At 33.0% G+C, this 19,447-nt stretch overlaps 1 protein-coding gene and 2 long non-coding RNA genes across 3 annotated transcripts in view; 2 read left to right on the top strand and 1 right to left on the bottom strand.

The window, feature by feature from the left end:
* The window catches only part of LOC118745770, a 115,365-nt gene extending 107,122 nt beyond the window's left edge, over positions 1-8,243 (top strand). Inside the window, exon 3 of the long non-coding RNA XR_004993705.1 lies at positions 7,491-8,243. This is a non-coding gene — a long non-coding RNA (uncharacterized LOC118745770). The remainder of the gene's footprint in view (positions 1-7,490) is intronic.
* LOC118745768 (twitchin) overlaps positions 1-19,447 on the bottom strand; it is a 286,196-nt gene that overhangs the window by 184,443 nt on the left and 82,306 nt on the right. The window contains 5 exon segments of the mRNA XM_036479424.1: positions 662-1,009; positions 6,481-7,133; positions 7,236-7,638; positions 14,880-15,103; positions 17,754-18,055. Coding sequence (XP_036335317.1) covers positions 662-1,009; positions 6,481-7,133; positions 7,236-7,638; positions 14,880-15,103; positions 17,754-18,055 — 1,930 coding nt within the window.
* Positions 15,518-15,993, top strand: LOC118745769. The gene is made up of 3 exons (XR_004993704.1): positions 15,518-15,546; positions 15,616-15,664; positions 15,836-15,993. It is a non-coding gene; the product is annotated as an uncharacterized LOC118745769 (long non-coding RNA).

The following is a 19,447-nucleotide window of genomic DNA, read 5'->3' as shown; positions in this document are numbered from 1 at the left end:
GTATATTAAAAAATTTGTTTCTATCATTTAAATACTGCATGTGCCGGTATTTTAACCTGCGACACACAAAATTTATAGCCGACATCTATGTATACCTACTCGGCTACGGCACTCAAAAACCTTTTTGCTTTTAATTTCTTATTTTATAAGTATATAAAAAACCTTGATAAGATTTCTTTACAAATAATTTATCAAGAAAACACAGAATTGTGCGGTTAGAGCCATTTCAACAATATTAGAGTGGACTCTCTACCGATGTACACATTCGCATTCGCAAAACATTCGTATCATTTGATGTCGAATGGGAATTTGTAAAATGGTGCGAATATTTGCATTCGCATTCGTTATAACGAATGCAAATATTCGCACCATCCCTGGTACGAATGTATATGCTCTGTTAGAAATCTAGTTATGTTGTATTTGGTTTTGAGTATGTACGTCAAGCGTAAAATGTGTATGTAAATCGTAAGTGCTTTGGAATTATTTGTTCAGGTTGTTGCTGGTTGCGCGCCAGCCTTAGTGGAAGCTGGGGAAAACGCGCAGACTCTGAAGAGCGCAATGAAAGATCGTGGGAGCGGCTTGTTAAGCATTCATTATTAAACTGCGCAGCTGATGGTATAAGCAAAGAAGCAAATTGTTTCCATTGACAGACATTTCTTACCTCTTCCTTGGGCTCTTCTGTTACTTTTGGCTTTTTCTCCTTTTCTTGTTTGGTAGGCGCTTTCTTTACATTTTCTTGTGGAGCTTCTTGTTTGGGCTCTGCGATTTTCTTATTTTCTTCTTCCTTCTTCTTTGCCAATTCATCAATATTCTTTTTTTCTTCGGGCTTCTTTTCATCTTTTATTTTCTTCTTGTCTTCATCAGATTTCTTCTTTTCTTCAACCTTCTTTGATTCCTCAATCTTTTCCTTCGCCTCCTCCTTCGTTTCCTTTTCTTCTTTCACCTTCTTCTCCTCTGACTTTTTCGGTTTTTCTTCTTCCTCTTTTTCTATAGCAGCTTCTTCCTCTTCCTTTATAGTTCAAAAATTTTTAATTTATGGTGTAAAGTGTAAGTGAATTTAAGAGAGTGTGTACATATTTAGGCAAAAATATTTTACTAATGTGCAAAAATATATAATTACAAACGTATATTATAGTGTGGGCGGTGAGTTTTGTAAACCAAGTCTGGTTCACAACTCACATCTTCAAAGGTATGTACATGTGCATAGTAATATTTAAAGCTTTCCCATTCTGTTAAAAAAATATGCGCATGGTGTAGAAAAAAGAAGAAACAGTAGTGCGATTCATAAAACCTCGCAAAGTGGCATTTTTGGCGCAATGTTACGAACAAAGTTGTATGAACGACCAATCGCAACTGCAGATTGCAGATGTAAAATTAAAAAAAAAAAAATGCCGCGCGTTAGAGAAAAAGAAACGTTTTTACAATTATGTTTCGAATCAACCTTAACTGTTATACTTTTTCTTGAAGTATTCGAAGACAATAAAAAAACACGTGTTTCGCAACTTTGACTTTGCAATGATTGCCAGCTCAAATACTATGGCAATGTCGCAATTTTGTTGCAAGAAATTCTCCACCCAAAAGTATTCAGCTGTGTCGCAAGGTGGCAAATTTTGAAACGAATACAACATTTGCAACAACTTTGCGACGTTTCATGAATCCCACAAGTAGATATGGCATACGACTCGAATGTTCAAAACGTCACGCAGTGGGAAGCGTATAAAATGTGGCAAAAATAGAATTATTGACGGATTTAAATTTGTTTCGTGGTGAATTTGGGAATGCTTAATTCAAAAAATCAATTTGTTTTTTGATAACTTTCATACTTTCAGTGTAAATGCAGTTTGAAGTTGAAAAATTATAGCATTTACATAGGTATCTACATATACATATATAGTTCGTTCGATTTTCAAATAGAGGTTTCATATTATCTGCCTACTGAAGTGCAATAAAGTTTTTTTTAAAAGGTTACCACCTGTTAAAAAATTGTATCAAAATTATTAAATAAGTCAAATGATATAGATATTAAAATATAAAGGAACTAGATGTAGAAAGGCTGCCACTTATTTAAAAAATATTAAATTAAATTACTAGTCAAAAATGTTACAAATTTAGCAAAACAAATTTACTGACTCTTTAAAGTTAATTTAAGAGTCCAGTAATATAATAATAATGTCATCAAAACAAATCACTCATTGGTAATATATATATACATATAGTGTATATATATACATATTAACAAAACATATATATATACATATTAACAAAATAAGAATGTCGTAACCATTTCGTTTGACACAAATATTACAATATTTCATATATACACATAAATTTTGTATAATTCAATTCGACTGTACAAACAGGTGGCAACCCGCTTTAATACATTTGCAAGATAAATCCTTCTTAAACCTCTTTCATCCGACTCCCGCATGGTGATATGTACATATTTCAATTACCTAATTTCCGCAATTCAAATGAAATTTGATTTTTAAAACAAGTGGCGACTCTCCTATAGGAAGTTAGGGAGGCCTGTTCAAACCCAATTCGATTGATATCCATATTTTAAACATTTATTTAACTTTTTAAACAACTTTAATTTAATTTTTAACAGGCGACAACTCTATTCAGGCCTTTTTATTTAATACCTCATTTTTAAAATTCGAATGAATGCCGCAGGTCTGACACCATTATCAAAGAATTAAAAATTGATTTTGTGCATTTGCAAAAAATGCATTATTTAAGAAAATGCAACCATTAAAACATACTGTTTTTTCAAAAAAAAAATCTTTTTTGGGATGCAGCAGCAACCTGTGTTCGCTTTGATTTAAAAACTTTGACTCATATAGTTCTCTACTATATATGTATTTATATGGAAATAAAAAACGCCAAACAAATGATCTGATTAAAATTCTGATTAAAAAATTGGTTTACTGTAGTGGCGTCATGGCGTTGTATACATTTGTATACATTTAATATAGAAAGCTTGAACGAGTTTTGCCCGCGGGCAAACTGATGCCCACCACCTGAAAGCTTTTTTGTGGGCTTTTGGTATCGGATGGATAGTAAATATGTTGCGAAAATGATTTTAAGATAAGTGTAATTAGTAACTTTTCTCATATAAACGCCTAATTATGGTAAAGTTCTGCGCTTTATTTTATTGATTACTACAAAAACACACCCAATAATTTTGACCGGCCACGCAAATACACTGTGCGTCGCTCATACACCCTGGCTCCTTCAACAGCTTCACGTCACTCATACCGCATGGTGCTCTAGTTTTACAAGCGTTGTTGGCTTAAAAAGGTAATTTATAGGCTTCTTTGAGAAGCCTGTATACATTACTTTAAGCAAGAATTTTGTTCAGTACCTAAACTAACTGCTTAATTTTCCTCTCCTTATGAAGATGAGTTATTATAAACCATCGAGTATTTCTTTTCATAAGTCAATTCAATCGTATAATATTGCAGGGTACGATTGCGAATGACGCACTGATGCCAAGCCATTGAAGAATTCTTGGCAAATAATCCTGAAAGGAATAATTCTGATGTTAGCAAGTCAATATTCTCATTTAGTGTCATCAAAAAATTTCTTTTAGAGCCTCCCGACTCAAGCTACTATTCCATATGTATGTGAGCACACATACATTAGGGCTGTTCAGGATGTTGTGAAAATGGTCTTGGATTTGCAGGTGGAACCGTGTTCATTTTATTGTTGTAAATTTACAAAAGCAACGAATATGCAAATGCAAGAGCATATGCATAAAATCGTGAACAGCCCTTTTATTTTTTTATATCTAAATCGTACTAAATCAACTTTCAAAATTTCCCACAATGGAAACTCTGTTTGTGAGTGGGACAACACTGTATTTTACAAAAGCAACATCACTGCTAGTATAAATAAGTGCACTGGGTGCTTCAAAAATGCATGAGAGTAAAGTCGGAATCTTTATGCTCCCTCCTAGGATTGTTCTATACCGAAAAAATATATCCCTATTTTTTATTTTGAAATCAAAAAATATTTAGAGGTCGCTCAAAGCGCTCAAAGTTTTCCATGTATTTCATGTTACGAACTGAGTTTCTTTTTGTTTGATGAAACCAGAGTGGTATATTCAAAACCTTTACTTGCTTTCCCACAAATATAATCAGTTGATTGGTACAACAGTGTCCGCGAAATGTATGTTTTCTGAAGCTGGGGCAATATTTTCTGAAAACCGAAGTAGGTTGACCACCAAAAACTTTTAAAAATACTTTTATACAAACTATTTTTAATTAAAAATTTTAAGTATTTATGTGACTTGTTCATTTCCAGTATTAAATTAAGTGCGGCGAATCACACATGCACTTGTATTGAATATCCCGTACTAAAGTAAGTGCGAGTCGTCCACACTCCACTCCCGGATTAATTTCGTAACCCGGTAGTAAACGACGGCTTACAGGCTGAAAAGAGGCTGTTCATGGATTCATGAAGAGGTGACCGCTTTATGGTAGCCATTGGCCCTCCCTTTGAATATATACATCAGCAACATAAAGTTCTGAACACATTTAAAACGACGAACCACAGCTTCCAATTTGTTATCTTCATTATCTAAACGCTTTGTCGATAACAACATGATTTTTTTGAACGCGTCAGCGACATCATGAATTTGAATTAGTTTGGCATGGAAGAAGAGGACGAACCTTATCTGTCTGTGGTCCGTAGCTCGTCGTTTTCATTATGGTCGGGCTATAAGACGCACAATGTACTTGTTGAACACTCTATGGGAATTAATCGTAGCGCTTTCAATATAAACAATGATTTCAGATCGATTAAAGTGAGTTTGAAAGCTAATGCAATTAATAAGTAAAAATATTGCCATTGAGCCACAATTACTTTTTAACCATTAAAAAGGTCAAAAATAGTGCTCCTCGGAAAAGTGCCGGAATTCATCCCAAACAAAATGTAATATACTATTATGATCAAACTTATTGATTTTGGGACCAGAAACACGATGCCACTGAAAACAGAAAATTAGTTGAATTTGTCTGTACGTGCGCATGGAATGCTTCAATAGATCATGAGTTTTTTTAACGAGAGCTGATTTTTTCCTATTTTAAACAGTGAATCGTATTTCTCGTCCCAAAACCAACCAGATTAGTATAGCAGAACATTAAACAATATTTTTTTTGCTAATATGTGTACTACAATACCTTTGACCTATTTTTTTAAGATCGAAAAGTAACTGTAGTTTAATGGCAATATTTTCTCTTGAAATACAATTACTTACTTTAGCTTTCGAACCAAATTTGATTGATATCAAAATGTTGCCTCTACTGAAAGCGCCACGAATAATTTGGATAGAGTGTTCGAAACGCACACTTTGCGGCGGCTGGAGCATGACTCCTCCAATAAACAAATGGTAAAAGGGCCATATCTTGCGCCACAACTTCACCTGCCTTCCCGTTGACTTGATGTGCTCCTAAAGATCACGTGGGTCCATTGAGCTTGATACTCGAACATACCCACGCATCAAAAGGTAATCCCTACATCCTCTACCTCAAGCCCAACGCTAAACCTGGTCCCCCGCTCTCCCTTAGCTAAACAGTAAGTGAGTTATTCTACATATTGTATTTAAAACAAAAAATTCATTGTCAACAAGTTCTTTCTTTAATTTATCATTAAAACAAAAGTTACCAAAAGGCAGTCGATCAATTAATATCTTGTAATTAATTACAGCAATTTATTTGCCTATCAATTTAACGTTTATCCGTTAATCGATTAGTAAGTTTTAATTTCCATCCCTATTTGCAAGTATCACAAGAGTAAAGAAATAATTGGCAGATTAGATAACAAATACAAAAGTGTGCCAATTTTAGTCACAAACTTATACGCTATGAACCTATAAAACCACTCGGATGACAGTAAATATATAAAGAAAAGTGTATTCCATATTTAAGAGACAATGTGCTAAGGTGTTTCAAAATGCATTCGATTTTGAACTTTCAGTCTTATGGCCATCTTTCGTTCTAAACACGACTGAATATTTACTAACAGCGATTTTTACTACATTTTCATATAGTACATTCATATTTAAGTGGCGTCGCGACGTAGTAGATCCAATGTGCTAATTCAGGAACGCATAAAAGCAAGAGTGTAAAAATAAAGACTTGCAACTATCTCTCGAGTGATATGAGTGGGTTACTAACACCCTTTCACTTTCAGCTCGACTTTAAACTAAACATCATAGCTAACTGAACAAGCAGTTTTACCTCTTCTCAAAACACTAAATGCGTCGTACTTTGAATCCAACATATTTACAAGTTTGGATTTATGCTGCCAATATAAAGCCTAATCTGTTCAGGGCAAAATAAACTCCGCATTCTCAAACGAAGAGATCCTAGCTAATTTAACACATAATATAAGTGCTCCCGTGACACAACAAAACGTAGTAACTTCATTTTGTTGTATCACGTGGGACATGCACCGCAGTTATGAGCGATTTTTTACCTTTCGTTTCTCCTCTAATTCCTTTTCGATGTCTTTTTTCTTTACGTCCTTTTTAGCGACGGTGATCTTACAAGATGACTCGGCTTTGCCAGCTTCATTGATTATCACCACCTTGTAGGTGCTGGAATGCTCCTGGCGTGCTGTGCTGAATGTAAGCCTCGCATTTGTGCCATCAAATGTGGTTGTTATGTCCCTGGTATCTTTGATCAGTGTGCTGCCCTTGTACCATTCAATCTTGCACTTGCGATCACTTTGATTCAGTGTAATATGCAGTTCAAATGACTTGGTTTCTGTTACAGTCTGGTCGGTAAGCTTTCGCACAAGTTCAGGTTTAGTAGGTTTACGCTCTTCCTCGGGTATGTCCATGAGCTGTACAACTTGAGAAACCGCCTCGCCCTTTTCGTTGCTAGCAATCAATTTGTAAGAACCCTTGTCAGTCTCTTCGACTTCATTTATTTCCAATTTAACGGCAAATTCGCCTTCCTTGGTTTGTTCAACTAGGTATACGTGGCGTTTGGTTTCTTTGACAGCAGTCTCTTCTTTGTACCAAGTACATTTCGGCTCGAATTTAGATGCTACTGTGCATTCAATGACTACGGTACGCTTCTTAATGATCTTTATGATTTTCGGCTTATCCTTAATAACAGGAACAACTGCGAGATATTTCGGAAGAATGCAAATTAAAATATTTAGTAATTAGCTATGTAAAAACAAGCCCAACGGCGCTTATCATTGTCATATAAAAAGCAACTTACTTTCAATGTTTAATGTGAGATTCGCATTTAGTTCGCCCAATGTATTTTTAATGTTGCATTTGTAAAGACCTGAGTCCTCCAGTTGTGGATCGATAAGCTCTAATTTAATGTAGTACTGATCGCCCCGTTGCTCCATAAACATTTTGATCTTACTGCTTTCTTGTATGACCTCACCATTGCGATACCAAATTATATCTGGCTTTGGGTCGGCTTTGACCTTGCATTCCATAATAACGAGCTTTCCTTTATTTTCAGATACTATACGTGGTTTCTCCACAAACGTGGGACCTTCGCCTTCCGGCTCTGGTTCAGCCTCGATATTCAAGTTAAGATTCGCATTCGATTCTCCATATTCGTTTTTAACGTTACATCGGTAAGTTCCACCGTCTGCAGCTCCAGGATCCTGTATGGAAGAAAAAAGCATAAAATAAATACAAAGGACTTCGGTACTCGGTCCGATAAAGTTTGTGAATTACATTTTCAAGATTCCTTTCTTGTTACCCATCTTTCAAAACAACGTTAGAAGAAATTAAGCGTATTCTAAATAAGCCTAGCTGTAAAAACGACTAAGCATTCGGTTAAAATGCGTATGAATAGCAAGAACAAATGTAAGGACATGGGCTCTTTGAAGCCCACGATTACTGAAATAGCGGACCAACCAAATTAACTCTGACCACTGCGTTTTTTACACATATGCGTATTCAATAAGACACTCATATACGTATGTACATATGTACAGCCCGATTCACTTGAATAGGTTCACATTTTTTGCTCATGATACAATCTTATATCTGGGGGGTTACTATGTAATTAGATTCGAAACTTTAAACTACTCGAAAGTTGTATTCGATACGAATATGAACTCCTACTATCTAACACTTTCGGATCGAGTATACATATTTAGGAGCACTGAAGTAAAATCCAGGAACTAACGAATTAATATCGCTCATTTGCTGCAAGAGTGTCATAATACAAACTGAAATTACCGCCACCTCAAGCAGCAAAGGCAACGGCTTACCTAAGCAGATTATTATTTATTATTATTTATTTCTTACAGCTCTCTTGAGCCTAATTCATTACAATATATGAAGATAGACTTAACCTAGTTATTTAATATTACATTGCTTAAGCCTAATAAAATCATTTGGAATGGCATTCATACATGGCAATTACAAGTTGAAATTACGGAACAATAGTAAACGGAAGGGGGGGGGTGAAATAACACAAACGGCAATAACGCAAATTTGTGTTATTTCCCATTTGAATGTGAAATAACACAAATTTGCTTTATTTCATTTCTCGTTGAGCAATAAGACCAACTTTTATACTTAACAATTTGAGTAATAAAGCAAACTAGTGCACATATGTACGTAGTCACCCAGTTACATTTGACAAAAAGTAGTACATGAACAAGTTAAATGGACGGATTTGTAAGTATACAATTTTGAAAGTGCCCGGCGTCGCGGCGGTCCGCGTTGGCGCGACGCCCCGCGCCACCCCGCACCACCCCGCGCCGCGTTCGACGACGCGCTCGCGTCCTCCGCCCCTCCCCTCCTTTCGCAATTATGTACTGGTGGCATTATAACCGTTTTGAAAAAGGAAAAATTATAAAATAACACTAGTTCACTTCTGAAACTGCTTTTTAATGTCCAAGTAATGGGAATTATTGTGTATGGTGTTATTGCATGCTGCATCCCACCCATAGTGGAATTTACCAGGTGCCACTGCTTTATTTGAAAATTTGCCTATAAAATGTGACTATAAGGCAGCCGAATGTCAGAAAATAAAGCGAGAAATCCGTTTTATTACTTCATCTGTTTATTGCGACATGGTTCCATGCAAACATTTTAAGGCTTTCCAGCAATGTTTTTAACAACATATTAAAAAGCATGCAGAATAAATTGATACAAAAGCGCTATGTCCAATATGCGGAGCAGTTTTTAAAGACGATGCTTTTCCTATATTTTGTAAGACTTTTCATAAGTAAAAATATTTTGTGAATATTACTTTCTTCATATGAATTATATCAAATTTTTTGTTTAATTCAAGGCCTATCAAACAGGTTTAGAGCATTTGAGCAAAAACAACATTTGCCTGTATTTTGTTGTTGCTTCTGGTATCGAAGGTGCCAAAAACTGTTCTGATTTTTTTCTCCTACATCAAAGCGTGCCATGCGAAATACGAAAAAGGTAAAAAATTTAAATTGAAAAAATGAAAATTGTTGCAGCTTTCTTTCTTAGTAAATTGGTTCGCTTCTCGAAGCATTGATCCACCATCCTGTGCCAGGTCCAGTAATCAGCGGTTGTGCTGCTGAGATGGTCGAGCGTTCCAAAAGCTGCTATTTAATCGCTGGTTTTGTATGGAAAATGTTTCACATGCAAATAGATTTTAACAATTTAGAATTTTTTTGAGAAGAAATGTTAAATATTTGACATTTTCGAGAACAAATAATTTGAAATAAATCAAATCAGCTGCTATACTGATATTACCTGTGCAATGTGCCTTGGTTTAACTGTATTTTTGGAATAAACAAAGTTCTTTTTGCTTCTGTCAGTAAACTGTGTTTTTTTTTACAAATAGTATAAATAAGCAATGGGAAATAAGGCAAAATTTGTTTTATTTCCAACCTTTGTTGGAAATAAAGCAAAACTCAGATTTTGGTATTATTTCCCATTTAAAAGTGAAATAAAGCAAATTTTGTGTTATTGCCGTTTGTGTTATTTCACCCCCCCAAACGGAAAACAGAAGTACAAAAGTAATACATTACATTATATTAGGATAGTTTTACAATATTCAAACAACTTTCTTTTAAACTCATTGATGTTTTTACATTGCTTGGCAGTATTTGGTAATTCATTATAACATTTAAGATCCTTGTAGTAAAGATTACATTTATTAGATTCGCTTTTTAACATAGGTAGATTGAAGTCATTTTTCTTACGTGTATCTTTGTTGTGCACATTGCTGCCATACTTTAAGTAAATCTTTAGGTATTCTGGTAAATTATCTTCAATAATGTTTTTAACAAATTTCATCGTATAATAAAAGTTCTGTTGTTTCACATTTAGCCAACCAAGGGCTGATAACATGTCTCTAATGGGCGTGTCATATCGTTTTCGAAGAATGAATCTCATTGCTTGGTTCTGTTGTTTCTGCAATTTATAAATTTGGCTATCATTCATTATGATGAAAAATTTTGGACGATAATTGAGGAGAGGTTTTATTATTGATCCATATACCATTATTTTATATTTCCTTTTCAGTAATTTGCAAGTACGTCGCATAAAGAACATTTTTTTGCTATTTAGCTTGCGGTCAATATGATCATTGAACTGTAGCTTCTCATCAATTTTTATACCCAAGTGCGTAAGCTCTGCACCCTTTCTATTTTTTGTTGGTTTATGTTTAAATTACGAAGTTCATGCATTTCAATATTTCTTCTGGATATAATCATGTATGTATTTGGTTTCACTTACATTTATTTTAAGTTTGTTTAAACATAGCCAATTACATATTTTATTTAAGTCATCTTGTAGTTTTGAAACAATATCAGTAATATGGTCACTACTTAACATGATTAACGTGTCATCAGCGAAGAGATTAATATGACAATATTTAATACCGTTGGCAATATCATTTATGTACATATTAAATAATATAGGTGCTAGCACTGAGCCTTGAGGTAGGCCAACCACTATACTTCTTTTGTCAGATACCGACGGTCCAATCTGTGTTCTCTGGTAACGATTCATAATAAGACTTTGAAACCATTTTAGCTCAACGCCCCGTATCTCTATAGATTACTCAATTTATTTAAAAGTAACTGTTGATTTATGGTCTCAAATGCACGCTTTAAATCGAAGAAGACAGCAATTATGTATTTGTTTCTGCTCAATTCTTCTTTCCAGCGAGCTATTACTAAGTTTAGTGCGGTTTCACACGAGTGCCTTTTCCTAAAAGCAGACAGTTGTGGCATTAATATATTATTAGTTTCTAAATATTGTATTAGTTGCTTTTTAACTAGGGTTTCAAGAATTTTTTCATCACTTGGCAACGTATTAATTGGTCTCATCTCGTCGGCTCTGATTGTGTTCTTGACTTTCTCAATTGGCACAACAACAGATGTTTTCCAGTGATCAGGAACAACACCATATTTTAGACTTTCATTAATTAACTGCGTGTAAAAGTACCCTGTATATGTTATAGAGTCTTTCATTACTCCCACAGATAATAGTTTTTTTCCTCCAATTTTGTTTTTAAAACCACTGACAATTTCAAGCACTTCATCGGTTTCGATTTCTATAAATTTAAAGTTATGTGTGCAATTTGGAATCGTAAAGGATCCTCTTTTATCAGGTTTTGAGGTAATTCTATAATGAGGTAATTTCTATAATGCTGTCAATAAGATAGTTATTTAGTGATTGTGCAATATCATTTTCCGTTGTGTAAAAGGTGTTGTGAATTAACACTTTATTAATGGTGTTTATTTGCTTTGACATACTTATGCAATTTTTAGATGCTTCCACATTGATTTGCTATCTCCAATATAAACTGTTATCTTATGCTCCAAGTATTTAACCTTTACCATCCTCTTATATCTACGTTTGATTGTATTATAGTCATTCCAGGCCCCTGTTTCTAATGCTATCCTGTAACGATTATACTTTTGTTTATTAAGGTATGCTAGTTCAGTATCATACCACTTGTTCATGAGCTTAAGCCTTATTTCTTTAGTGTATGTTAGAGTGCCCATTGAATATGACAAGACATTAGTTAAAAACTTCGATTTATCATCGATGCTTAATTTCGAAAAATCCCTGTAATTGTATTGCCTCAGTTGGTGAAGAAGATTGTCACTTGTGTAATTTTCGCAAGATATAATAAATTTGTTTGCTCTCATTCTATAGATTTTTTCCAACTCGATCTTGACATATATTGTCTCATGATCGGAGATCCGATGCATATCCATTCTTTGACACGAAATATTGTTGCTATTGGTAAATAGTAAATCAATCATGGTTTCGGCCTCTTCCAATTTCCTAGTATAAAAATTAATTTTCTGAACCATTGAGAAGGACTGAAATAACTCTACCAATTTTTTACTGTAAGTTGTAGCTTTATATAGATTTATATTGAAGTCTCCAATAAATATAGTGTTATCATTTAGGCAAGTATTGTTTAAAATTTCACTGAAGTAGCTGATAAAGTCAGCATCGCTAGAATTTGGCGAGTGATATATTACCCCTATTTGTGGTTCTGGCAAAATATTTTTTTATATTTTCACTTTTATTTCAACATATTTTGATTAAAAGAAAAATACTGATAAAAATAAAATATTTCAAACAACAAAAAATATAATCCATAATCGCATGGGGCTATTGCCTGAAAATTTTAAAATGCACTTAGTGGCATTGTGCACGGCCTAGTAATCATAGTCAACTTATGTACAGTGGACTGCACCACTCCCCATACAAAAAAAGAAACTGTACTGTTTTTCCACTGGAAATATAAAATCTATTATATTTTAAGACTTCCACCAAAATATCTCGCAAAAATATTAAGATTTACGTGAGCTGGACCGATTTGAAAATACCCCCAAAAATTTAGTTTTTTATTAATAAAAAGTTTTTTTTTAAAATATTTTTTTAAAAAATTACCTCAGATGACTAAACAGTTTAAGCTTAAAAAGTTTGCATAAAAGTATTAAAAAAATGAATACGGAATCATAATAATGCGATTTTTGATGCTGTTTTTGAACTTTTTTCAAATACCGGTTTAAGAAAAACTTGAATAACTCAGCCAAAACCTTACCAATTACCAAGACTTATGAGATATCATTGGGAAGGTATTTTCTCACCCTTTTAATTAATAATTAATAAGGTCATTCAAAGTTGGAAGAGGAAGGTAAGGTAAACGCGTGTCATTCCATGTTGAATTAAGATGTGTTGGTATTTGATAAAAAAAAATTTGGGACGTAAATGAGCTTTTTTTGCAAAGAAATAAAAAGGGTGAGAAAATACCTCTGCACTGATACCTTATAAGTCTATATCGGTAAAGTTTTGGAGCAGTTATTCAAGTTTTTCTTACACGAATCTTTGAAAAAAGTAAAAAAACAGCATCAAAATCTCATTATTATGATTCCGTTGATACAATTTTTGAATATATTTATGTAGCATTTTTAAACTTAAACTGTTTTGTCATCTGGGGGGATTTTTTTCCAAAAAATCCTTTAAGAAACTATTATTATTAATATAATATTTCATAAAAATATAATTATTCATAAAAAACTCCATTTTTAAAAGTATTTTCAAACCGGTCCAGCTCACGTAAATATTAATATTTTTCCGAAATATTTTGATAGAAGTCTTAAAATATCGGCACAAAATAAATATAGCACATTGTACATAAAGGAAGTACATAACAAAATTAAAAATATATGCCTTTTTTCAAAGCTCATTTTGCCTTTTTTGCTGATTACTATAATTGTCACGATTTTTGAAAGGACGAACGTTGTTTGTTTCCCCTCCATGATCAAGAAGAGAGTATAGTGGTCTGAACCGCTATTTCGTAGTCTATAGCAGTTCAGATAATATTTCAAGTTTCCACAATTACGAATAGTTCATGCAATAAAAATATTAAATTTTTTTAACATTTTTCGCATATTTTGGCACCGCGTTCTTAAATATGCTAGCGAAATTACGCACTGTTTAGCACTCATAATTTTTTCAGCGTTCGTCCTATTCACAGCACCTAAACTTAATGGAAAATATTTAGAATTGGATTTTCTGCAAAGTTTGCGTGTCAGACAATCTATGTAATGATTTGCATTTGTTTTTTCCGGCGATTAAAGTGGTAAGCAGAGAGATGTCCTTCATTTTTCAAAGTGACTCTGGAATTGTCTTCCGGACAATCCATACTAAAAGTGTTATATAGAGAATTAAAATGAATGGTATGCTTTTGTTGCTTCAATATAATCCTTTCCTTGTATTAAAGCCACTGTACGTATTCAAGTGAATCAAAATAATAAGCATAAATTTCTCCATTTTTACCACTTTTCTTTGAAATTGATCATTCCTCAATATGAAATCAAAAAGAAACTTTTCCGATGCCCAAAAATCCAGATATAAGCTCTGATCTGAGGAAAAAATGTGTACATATTCAAGTGAACCGGGCTGTATATAAAAAAGTGAGTTATTTATAGGAGAATATGACGGAGGGATGGAATTGAAATAAAGCAAGTATTCAGAGATTTGGGTAAAATGTCTCCAATACCAAAAGGATAATCGGAAGTTTAATCATCCGACGAATTATTTGCGATTATATCAATTGAGAAATTCATTTTTGATCGAGTTATAGGTTAATATGTATGTACAATCTCGGAAGTCACTTAATAATAATAATAATAATAATAATAATAATAATATATGTAATGTACAATCTCGGAAGTCACTTAGGGCCGTTTTTGCAGTGACGAGTTAACTCTCATCCGGAAGTTAACTTTAGGTTTTCAATACAAAAATTTAAATTTAACTGCCAAATTTCAGTTAATCACCCACTGTGAAAACGGCACTTAATTTAGTTTATTACTAAATCAGGGGTCAATTAGCCGGGTGATACTGTATTAATTTTGAGTTTGAAGCTTACCTTTATCTCTAAAGTTAATTCGAATGTGTCCTCCGCAATCACAGCCGACTTTATTTTGATCTTTTTACTTTCACTGACCAGTTGGGTACCTCTATACCAACTAACAGTGGGCTCAGGTTTCGCTTTGCATCTGCATTTCATTGTTATTAGTGTGCCAGAATCGTTTGGAATTATGCGAGGTTTCTCGATGAATGATGGCGCAAATCCGTTGGCGTCGTTCGCACCTGTTGTATTTTATTTTATTTTTTGCAGTGAATAATATATTCAATTAGAAGTTTTGTTTTCTTTAGATGTGATGCAGTTACATATGTATATATGTAAATACATTTATGTATGTATATACAGGTATCTAACTACATACCCAGCCAGCAAGAAAACGTACATTTTACGAACATTATGTTTTACGAGGGATTCTCGTATCGCCAAATAGTTACAGAAAAGCTCGTAAACGATAAAACAAAAAAAAATATAATAGAAAGAGGCTTGTAGTAATTTGTCAGCACAAGAAAAAATTTTAGTTTTGTTGACAATTTTTCTTCAATCACAACATTTTATAAGTAGTTTGTTAAATATTCAATTTAAGAAAATTATTAAGTATGTGATTTATTGGCAGACTGGTGCAAACGCCAAGGACGATCTACCACTTTCTTTTATAATTAAACTTCTTGTAAGTAGCTACTACATATGTAATTCAAAAATACAAATTAATTTAAGGAGTTTTGCAACTCTTTCACAGGCTGCGCGGAGTAACACTAAAGGATTTAAACGTTTAATTCCCCTATCTCGTAAGTTTATAGTTATTTATTTTTTTAATTTGCTAGTTTATTAGGTCTTTGCAGTTATTGAACTTAATGTTTTATTGATAATATGGCTTCTCAATTAAAAAGGCGTGCGAAATCCGAAGCCTTATCCGTACGAGCGTCAATAAATGATTCATTAAAAAAAAATTATTACAGATGAGGTAGCAAAACTTTTCTCGTGGAAGGGAACTGGTACCAAAAGCAGCACTATTGGTTTGGCAACGACTGCGGCAATAGGAAGTACGGATCATAATATTATTTATTACCACTTTTTACTTAATTAAATTTTCCGGTTTCCAATGGAGTTTAATCTTTCACTTTATTTTCTTAGGTGCTTTTCGTCAAAAATTTAACTCCCACGAAGAAGTTTTTATTTCCGTTTCAAAGAAGCACTTCCAATATGCACACAACCGGCAAAAAAAATTGGCGGCCTATCGGCAAAAAAGATAAAAAATAAATTCAGCAACTTTATAATATATATTAAACCCCTCTTATTTAATTGTTAATTTGTTAATAGATAGTTTGTTAATATTTATTTATCTGAAAATATCTTCACATATACAGTGCCGGGAAAAAATATTGGCACAGAGAATTTTTCGCCATGAATGCAAAGTTTTTTATTCTGATTTCTTCTCTAATTGTTTTTTATAAAAATATAGTTAGTATGAAGTTCTACTTTCAAATCAGATTTTTTAGAAAAATTTTAAGTATGCAGTTTTATAGCGCATTTAATTTTAGTATAATAAAGTGCACGCTTGAATAGCTAGAGAACCTCTTTGTTTTTTGACAATTTCTTATTCGCAGTTTCTTCCATACAAAAAAAAAATGTCGCACATAATTTGCATGGAAGAAACTGCGTGAAAAAATTGCCAAAAATCAACGCAGTTTTCTGGCAACTTCAAGCTTGCACTATGTTATACTAAAATATAATGGGATTTAAAACTGCATACTTAGAATTTTTCTCAAAAATCTGATTTGAAAGTAGATCTTCATACTAACTGTATTTAAAAAAAATAATGTGCGAAAAGAAATTCAAGTAAAAAACTTTGCATACATTCCGAAAAATTCTCTGTGCCAATACTTTGATCCGGCAATATAAATATTTATTAATTATAATTCCATTCAATAAAAGAACTACAATAATTTGAATTAATTAATTGCCTTTATTTTTATACAGAACTACAATAATTTGAATTAATTAATTGCCTTTATTTTTAGCATTCAAAAACATTAAAGCAGGGTAGAAAAACGCTTTTTTAACGTAAATTAATCGTTTACGAGGCTCGTTTACAATTAAAAAACGGACGTAAAAATATTCGCATACGAATGCTTTTTCGATCCGTTTACGACTGTTCGTAGGTTTAAAGCGAAAAAGTGCTCGAAAAAGAGTCGTAAACGGCTATCATAAACGATTTTTAATCCGGTTTTTCTTCGAGAAAATATCCAATTACGAGCTTGTTTACGATGATTTTGCTGGCTGGGTAACTGCGTTGTGGATTTGCTTGTGATGATAGTTGTAACAATACAAATTATCATAAGAGCTATCTATCTAATTAGTTATATACTTATGGTTAAATATGTACATAGTATACATAGGTTTGGTGTTTTAAATATTACTGGTATTCTCTTATAAATATCTTGAAATGATAATGAATAATGTACGCGCAACGCAAAATCAATAAATGGGTAAATTAGAAATGGTTACAAAAATGGAATTTATGAGGAGAGCAAAACGCGCTGTTAAAAAACTAACGCAGTTAAAATGTCAACATGCTTGGAAATATTCAAAATTCAATTAATCCTTGTAGCATGTTTATCTCAAACTAACGGGTTGTCTGATGTATTTATACCACATTAACTTACTATCCGGTATAAAAAACTTAAAAATGGGGGTACTCTCATCAATCAGTATATACTTATGTATGTTTCCCATACCCCAAACCATGGCATAAAACAGCTTAAAACTAGTATATATGTAATGTATATGTATATTTTCTTCATTTTATATATAACCCATTGTTTGTAAATGCATCTGCATCTCTACATATTTATGTATGTATATTATAAAATATACCTTGGAAATTCAGCGCTATATTGGCATTGCTTTCGCCATACATATTTACGGCGTTGCACCGATAATTTCCACCATCGTCCTTGGTGGGATTTTGTATCTCCAATGTCAAAACATATGTGTCCTTCGAAATTGCCTTTCTCGACATCTTTGTACGCTTCGAATCTTCAATTTTTTTGTCGGCACAGTGCCATGTTATGTCTGGAACCGGATGTGCCTCTAATATGCATTCCATTATTAAAATATCTTCTTCTTGTCGTATGGTTGGCTTTTTCGGAAATCTAGGCGATTTACCATCCGGAATTCTGCATTGATAATTTTTTAGTCATTTTCTTAATTTCATTAACTTTTGCTTTAAAGGTGGGTAAAAGCATTTAAAATAAGTTAAGGTTTTCGCGTTCCGGCAAACATCTACATACGTATATACAAAAGTATAAAGCTGCCGAGTGAATACAAATTTTTCTGAGTGAAGATTTATTTCATTTCATTCCCATACAAATACTGTGTTGTATTTAATTACTAGCAAGTAGCAAGTAGCTAATAATAGAATTAAAAAATAACCTTATTAAATTCCTAAACAGGACTGCAAACCAGTTTTGAACCGAACCACGGCTTTTTTTGAGCTTCGAATCGAACAATTGTTATTTTCAAATGCCGAAATCGATAAAAATGCAACCTGGTAATTTTTTTTTGTTTGATGGCCATTCCATGAGTTGCATATTCTTTCATATAAAGTATGCTCGAAATGTATTTTATATGAAAGAAATTTCAAAAATTACTGCGAATTTTAAAACACTTTAAACTTCAACTTGAATTTGAATGAGCTAAAGATCTGCTTACTCGATTAATTATGACTAAAAAGTTTAAAATTGTGATGATGAACAAAATGTTGAAATTTATGGCTTTTTTCTAACTTTCGTACAAAGTTTGAAATGGGGATTTTTAAGGTCTCTTTTATACTATAATACACTACATTTTTATGAAAAATTTATGAACAATGAACTTGTATTATTTTTTCTTATGGAGTTTCGCCAGCGCTTGGCATGACTGCCCCAGCCTTTCGAAATTGAGGGTTTCAACCATAAGCCCAGATTTTGAGTTCTATTCAAAATTCTGAGGCAGGTTTTTTTGAGTTGATTAAATTTTTTTTTTAATTTCGCATTACTGTGAACTTGAAATATTAGATAATAAAGGCAGATGCATCGTTTTAGTTCAGAACTTTTCTTCCATGTGGTTGTTGTTGTGTTTCTCTCTCTGGGAGAGCAACTGAGAAAATTCTTAACGCTTTTGAGTTGTGAACTCAATTTCAATTTTAGTTTAGAACTAAAACGATGAATCCGCCTTAAATAATATAACTATTAAAAACCACATATATAATAGAGCCGTTTGTCTTCATTTAAGGAATGGATACCAGTGGATATTTGAATTTGATCTCAATAACAAAGCCTTTAAGTGCTCTATATACAGAATTTGTCATATATTTGAGATATTTGTATTAGGGTCCGACCGATTAATTGGCATCAGCATCGGCATCGGCCTTTTTTCGCCGATTCTTTGCCATTATTTGGAATTGTTTTCATATGTTCGGGTGAAGCGACAGACAATAGCCAACATCAAAAAACATTTGCAGAGAGCTCACCAAAAATGAATTTTTTTTGTTGAAGGTTTTTTTCATACAAAACTATGTTCAACAATTT

Source organism: Rhagoletis pomonella, unplaced genomic scaffold (genome assembly GCF_013731165.1).
Source record: "Rhagoletis pomonella isolate Grant_MI unplaced genomic scaffold, Rhpom_1.0 Rhpom_scaffold_00009, whole genome shotgun sequence".
Lineage (NCBI taxonomy): Eukaryota > Metazoa > Arthropoda > Insecta > Diptera > Tephritidae > Rhagoletis > Rhagoletis pomonella.
The sequence above is the reverse complement of the archived record's forward strand: the minus strand, read 5'-3'. Positions and strand labels throughout refer to the sequence as shown.